The sequence below is a fragment of the Anopheles nili genome, chromosome 2 (genome assembly GCF_943737925.1).
Source record: "Anopheles nili chromosome 2, idAnoNiliSN_F5_01, whole genome shotgun sequence".
NCBI lineage: Eukaryota > Metazoa > Arthropoda > Insecta > Diptera > Culicidae > Anopheles > Anopheles nili.
In genome coordinates, this window is record NC_071291.1 from 66,191,897 (window position 1) to 66,197,905 (window position 6,009).

At 44.4% G+C, this 6,009-nt stretch overlaps 2 protein-coding genes across 2 annotated transcripts; one reads left to right on the forward strand and one right to left on the reverse strand.

The window, feature by feature from the left end:
* Positions 1-145: 145 nt before the first annotated feature.
* LOC128728558 (M-phase phosphoprotein 6) lies at positions 146-701 on the reverse strand. Its single transcript, XM_053822189.1, has 2 exons — positions 567-701; positions 146-497 (listed from the first exon to the last, which is right to left on the reverse strand). Exons 1-2 carry the CDS (start codon positions 674-676, stop codon positions 146-148), a joined length of 462 nt encoding a protein of 153 aa, XP_053678164.1. The 5' UTR covers positions 677-701.
* Positions 702-1,160: 459 nt separating this feature from the next.
* On the forward strand, positions 1,161-5,528 carry LOC128731534 (coiled-coil and C2 domain-containing protein 1-like). The gene is made up of 5 exons (XM_053824659.1): positions 1,161-1,238; positions 1,324-3,456; positions 3,592-3,743; positions 4,280-4,421; positions 4,527-5,528. Exons 1-5 carry the CDS (start codon positions 1,179-1,181, stop codon positions 4,644-4,646), a joined length of 2,607 nt encoding a protein of 868 aa, XP_053680634.1. The 5' UTR covers positions 1,161-1,178; the 3' UTR covers positions 4,647-5,528.
* Positions 5,529-6,009: the final 481 nt, after the last annotated feature.

Below are 6,009 nucleotides of genomic sequence, written 5' to 3' on the forward strand. Positions count from 1 at the left end.
CTTTTTTTTGCTTACAGCATTAAACTCTACATTGCTTGCAAAGAAAGCACATAGACTGTTTATTTTCAATAAAGTTTATCGTCCTTCGGTTTCCTTCGTCAAATGAGAAAGTACACGTGACTAATACAATAGTTATGGTGTAAATTTATTTACGGTTCGGGCCACGTTTTATATTCAACGGTAACGGGTGTTGTAGTCTTTTTCGATGATTATCATATTTCTTGTTAATGGTGTGTACCACACTAGAATAGAACCTAGCCATATCTGCGTCTGGTACGTCCGTCTGCATCTTTGCCTGTTTTGCAGCCTCCTCTTGCTCTCGTTTCAAAGAATTTTCTCCAGATTCGATTTCAATAATTCGCTCTATTTCCGGGTTTATTCCTCCATAGCTTACTCTGCCTTCGATCAGATCTTCACATGGCACATAACTGGGTTCGATCACATACTTGATAGTTTCGTTTAACATTTTATCGGTGATTTCACTGGCATAGAGCGCTCTGAGAAAGGATATAGAGAAAGAAACGTTCAACGATACATCTTTTCACATGATGATACGAATGACTTACCGTCCTCTTTCATTGTCTGCTTCTTTTTCTAATTTTTCTTTCGTTCGGGACATAAATTTCATCTGCAGAATTCCTTTGGAAAGTTGAACTTTATTCATTTTGATAGACATTATGAGTAAAACTTGCAAAAAAGCGCGTTGCGAAAGCAAAGCAAAACTATATGTTATGGAAACAATAATGTAAACAAATCCTGCATGCTCTCAAGTACTGTCAAATTTGACGGCCATTACAGGATTCGGAACCGGTTCGGACAACAACAAAACAATTTAAATATAGAAATATACAAATTACAGTGCAGATATCCTATAATTTGAAATTATATTTATATTGAAAGACTATTTGTTACAATTTATTGCACTTCCATATTGATTAGTTGCTAGCACAGATGTTGAAATTACAAAAACTGGTTAGATAGGGCTGTTCCGACTTTCTAACGACTGTCATTGAAGAGCAGGTGTCACAGGAGAATAGCAAAACAAACTGACTCCGAAAAGAAAAACTTGGAAGAAACGCAACAAATTCCGTTGAACTGATCATTTATAGGTATCCAAGCTTGAAGAACATTTGAAATTGGAGAGTGGCTCAACATACGGGTAGGGATAGTGTTTTAAAATGTTTAGTTTCAGTAAACCAGCGCCACCAAAGCGTGAACGGAAAAGAGATCCTTCCGAGGTAAGCTTCAGCCTTTTCCAACGGCAGCTGGCGTATTAGTCATCATTGAATGTTTTCCATTGTGTCTCGCGTGCTGTATGTGCAGTTTGGGATATTTGGATTATCCGACGACATGACGGCTATCGGGGATGATGTCGATGACGAAAGCGATGGGGACGATGCCTTAGAAGCAGAGCTAGCGGCGATTACGGCTGGAATTGGAGGAGCTCGGAAGGCAAAGCCGAAACCCAAGCCCAAAGGAATTGTAGCGCCACAGGAGCTGGATGCAATGGTGGCGGCTAGCTTGCGAGACATCGGCAGCGATGACGATGGGTCCGATGATGGAGAAAATGATTCGGATCTGATGGATGAATTATCAGCGATTACGGGTGGCGCAGTGGAAATCGAGGATGACGACGATGATGATACTGCTAATCCTCCCGCTGTACCTCCGAGAAAAAGTAGCTCGAGTAGTGACTTGGTGGGGCTGTTAAAATCACGTATCTCCATGTACACCCAGGCCGAAGAAAGCGCAAAGAAGTCCGGAGATTCTAGCAAAGCGAGAAGATTCAATAGAGGTCTTAAAACGCTCAAAGACCAGTTACGATTAGCCGAAGCTGGCAAACCGGTTGATCAAAGTGACATCCCTCCGGAAGTAAGCGTGAAGCTAGCTGTTCCACCGAAGGATAGTCCAGAGAATCTTGTCAGCCCTAGTGCGGCTCCCGTTCGTCCTGCTCCGCCACTACCGGCTGCGGCAAGTACGTCGAGCGCCGAGGAAGCTGGACCTTCACGATCTGCTCCACCGGTTCCACCAATGCGAAAACCGAAATCGCCTACCGCGTCCGCAGAGATACCGCCAGAAGCTCTTTCACCAGAAAATCCAAAACTGCGACTTCTGAATGAACGTAAAGCGCAATACAAGCAAGCGGCACTGAATGCCAAGAAGGCGGGCAACAACGAACAGGCGATGGGGTATGTCAAGATACTGAAACAATTCGATGTAGTTATCCGTGCCATGGAAAACGGTGAAGAAGTTGATTTAAGCCGAATGCCGCCGGCTCCGCCGACGAACGATTCGAATTCACTTCAAACCAGTCAACCAGCAGTGCCTTCCGTTTCCAAGCCGAAAGTGGAGGAAAAAGTGCAAAAGGAGTCGGAAGTGCCTTCGCCGTCGCTTCCCGTTCCTTCCTCGGTGCGACAGGATGGTGACGAGGAAGAGGATGAGGAAGAGGAGCAATTAATAGAAGCTTCAACTGTTTTGGAAGCACTTGAGCAACGACTGGAAAAGTTTAAATCCGTTGAGCAGGCAGCCAAAGACGAAGGCAACAGCTCTAAAGCACGTCGAATTGGACGAATCGTTAAGCAATATCAGGACGCGATTAAGCTGCATAAGGCCGGTAAACCGATCCCAATCGATGAGCTTCCAACGCCTCCCGGTTATGGCCCGATCCCGGTCAATGGCTCCTCGAAACCTACTACGCCGGCAGCGACCCAGAAACCTCTGCCTCCGGTGCCTCCGAGGCCTCAAGCCTTATCGCCGCTCGCTCCGGCTGCAGAGCCAGTTCCTGGCACGAGCAAGGTGTCTCCCAAACCGTCCACCACGCTGTTCGATAAACAATTGAATGTTCTGGTTGAACGTCATCGCGAGTACAAGCAAGCGGCCATTGAAGCGAAGAAAGCAGGTGATCTGGAGGAAGCAAAGGAATGTCTACGGGCTTTTAAGGGCTTGGAAAAGCTAATTGAGATAGCCCGTGCGGGAGGAAGAGTTGATTTGACCACGATTCCTATTCCGCTTTCGAAGCGGAACGCACTCGACGCGTCATTTATCATGGTGAACTCAGAGGACTGTGACCAACCGGGGAACGACCAAGCAGGTGGTATTGAGGACCCGGATGGTGAATCGCGTATCAGGCTAGAAGAACAACTGTCGAAGCAGTTGATAATTTGTCGAAACACGCGCGATCATCACCGCGCCATGGGGGATGTTGCGGGTATGAATAAGTTCGAAAATTTGGCCCTTAACGTGCAGAAAGACCTCGATCTCGTGCGGTTGGGTCATCGGCAGGGTATGCCGTTGCCGAAGTTCCACTACGAAAAGCTTCAATTCAACGTGGTGAAATGCCACACGGACCTTTCGGACAATGAAGTGGAGATTTGCGTGCTGCGTGGGATTAATTACAACGTACCCAACCCAAAAGACGTCGATACTTACGTTAAGTTCGAGTTTCCCTATCCTCAAGTGAGTAGCTGGATGATGTGAGGTTTCTTTGTTTAAGCAATTTTAAGTTCGAAACATTCCAAGCGTAACTTTTAACATTTTCTTTTCAATATTCATTTATTTTCTAACATTCTTTCGGAAATCTTATCTTTCCAGGAAGATCCGCTAAAGGGCCGAACGAACATCGTTAAGGATAACCACAGCCCCGAGTACAACTATCAGCAGACGATAGAAATCCAACGAAACCAGCGCAACTGCCAGCGAATCTTTAAACGCCACGCGCTGAAGTGCGAAGTCTATTCGAAGGGGTAAGTGGAAGGCGGCATGTTACGAGATTTTGCTGCATCCCTTTGAAGCCTTGGTGGTGAAAATCCTGTTTACGCAAATCATTCCATCCCCAAAGCTGCTGTTTAGCATCCCTTTTGTTCTCACTCTCCTGTTTAGTAGTATAGTACTAGCCATTGAATATTATCCAGTTTTCCATGTCCCTTACATTTACATTCTTTTGCTTTCTGTTGTCCATGTTTGCCACGCACATGGAGTAGAGCTTTTATACATGTATATTTTTTTGCTGATCCCAGTATAGCATGAACTGCCATTGTCGTGCGGGAAGCTTTTATTTTACTTGATATTTTTTTCTCCCCTTCCCAACTTCATTGGCCCCGTTACGTGCATTTTGTCGCGACTTGCATCCCGGTCGATGTACAACAATGAATACTTGCGTATTCCGCACGCGCGTGACCACGTGTTTGCATGTGCTGCATGCCACGTGAAATGCACGTGCGTTTTGGGGTGCATTCATGTACGCGTTTATTTCGCTTGTATGGTGCGATTCGTCTGCTAGCTGCCGCTGCTGTGCTCACCGTGCATCAAATGGGCTTTTCTCCTGTTTCAGTGGTTTCCTGCGCTCGGACGTGCTGATCGGTACTGCGACGATCAAGCTGCAGCCGCTGGAGACGCAGATCGAAATCCACGACTCATTTCCGGTAAGTAATGGCGGCTGAAATGGTGACGGTTGGCGAGGTCGTTCGTGTGCATCACGCTCATTCACCCCGTTTGTCCGTGTTGGAATTTTTCTTTTATTTTTGCAGTTGATGGACGGCAGGCGCACGGTCGGTGGTAAGCTCGAGGTCAAAATACGCGTCCGTAATCCCATCCTCGCGAAACAAATCGAGCAGATTAACGAACGCTGGGTGGTGTTCGAATCGTAGGCAGACATCCGGCACGACGCGCGGCTTCCGATTGGTGACGGGCGATGAAAATTGAGATTCCTGCGTATGGAGCGTTAGTTTTGCACGTCAGCCGGAGGTGGATCGGTGAACAACAAGGAAACGCTTTGGATTGCGGATGGCACGAGTTGCAGCTGAATAAATTAAACGACGTGCTGCGTAGTGCAATTTGCTTGGTGTGCGGGATAGGACGGACAGACCGATCATTGGTCGGCGTTAGAATGTGATATTAAACGAAATCCTGCCCCGTTGCGGTGCTCCCAAGGGAAAGCTTTCGGATCTGTTTAGCGAACAAACTGAACAGGATGCATCGGGAAAACGCACGAACAAGAGACGCTTGTGTTTAACTGCAGCAGTGCCCGACAGCAACGTGGTCGGTGTGAAATGAGCTCGGCATAGTGGATACATGTCCTAATAAATTTATTTTACCCATCTTGACGTTCCACATCCAGTACTGAAGCCAATGAAACGAACACGCTTATAATTAGTTAAATGCTAAGTTAAAAACACTTCAAAGAAGAGGAATGTGTGTAAAAATCTGCATAGAGTGAGTCTCAATGAGCGTTCGGAAGAGTGAAATTCGTTCGTATATACTGTTACGCTTCACTTTATTGAATTTGGAATTCCTTTACGGTTATGACAATGCTGCAAACTATTATGGTATAATTTTCTGTATCTTTCCCATTATCTGTTGACTTCCGTTGACTGTTCTGTTGAGTGTTGTGTCGTTTTTAGTTATGAAAAAATAAAGAAGGAAACGTTTTAAAAGAAAATGCTCCAGTTATAGTTGACAGCAACATTCACTCAAAATAATGTTTATAAGATAATCAACAACTTTGTAAAAGAAGAGTTAAAATCAATGAATAAAATTATTAAAAAAAAACAACATTCAGTTTTTAGATGATCTATGAATATATTTCGAAATCCCTAATCATAACTGACCAGCAGCAGACAGAAAAAGCTAAACTTAATCTTCTTAAATGGTTTAACAAAGGTTGAACGTTCAACGCCTACTTATGTTAAGGCTTTCTAGGACATGAAATTTATCACGTAGCATAATGTAATACCCAAATGAAATTCGAATATACAGAAGAACACATATGTTACATTTGGGTTTAAAAATTTAATATGCAAAAGCTTTTGTGTACAAATTTTTAAGAGACAAATATTTTATTATTTGGCAAAAAAGGGTCACTGATAGTGGTACGTACAATTGCATGGAAATATCACAAATATTTTTGATTTTGTAAAGACCATTTACCTTGACTTCTACGGTTCTCCTTTTTTCCTCCATGGTGAATTCGATGATTGGTTGCAATTCGAGAACGAACAGTGAATAAAGCGC

Excerpts from the sequence above, each read along its gene's own strand:
- LOC128728558 (XM_053822189.1), bottom strand. The coding sequence starts at position 676 with ATGTCTATCAAAATGAATAAAGTTCAACTTTCCAAAGGAATTCTGCAG. Across the intron at positions 498-566 it reads GCAGACAATGAAAGAGGACG|AGCGCTCTATGCCAGTGAAA; the intron begins GTAAGTCATTCG and ends ATCCTTTCTCAG.
- LOC128731534 (XM_053824659.1), top strand. The coding sequence starts at position 1,179 with ATGTTTAGTTTCAGTAAACCAGCGCCACCAAAGCGTGAACGGAAAAGA. Across the intron at positions 1,239-1,323 it reads GGAAAAGAGATCCTTCCGAG|TTTGGGATATTTGGATTATC; the intron begins GTAAGCTTCAGC and ends CTGTATGTGCAG. Across the intron at positions 3,457-3,591 it reads TCGAGTTTCCCTATCCTCAA|GAAGATCCGCTAAAGGGCCG; the intron begins GTGAGTAGCTGG and ends TTATCTTTCCAG.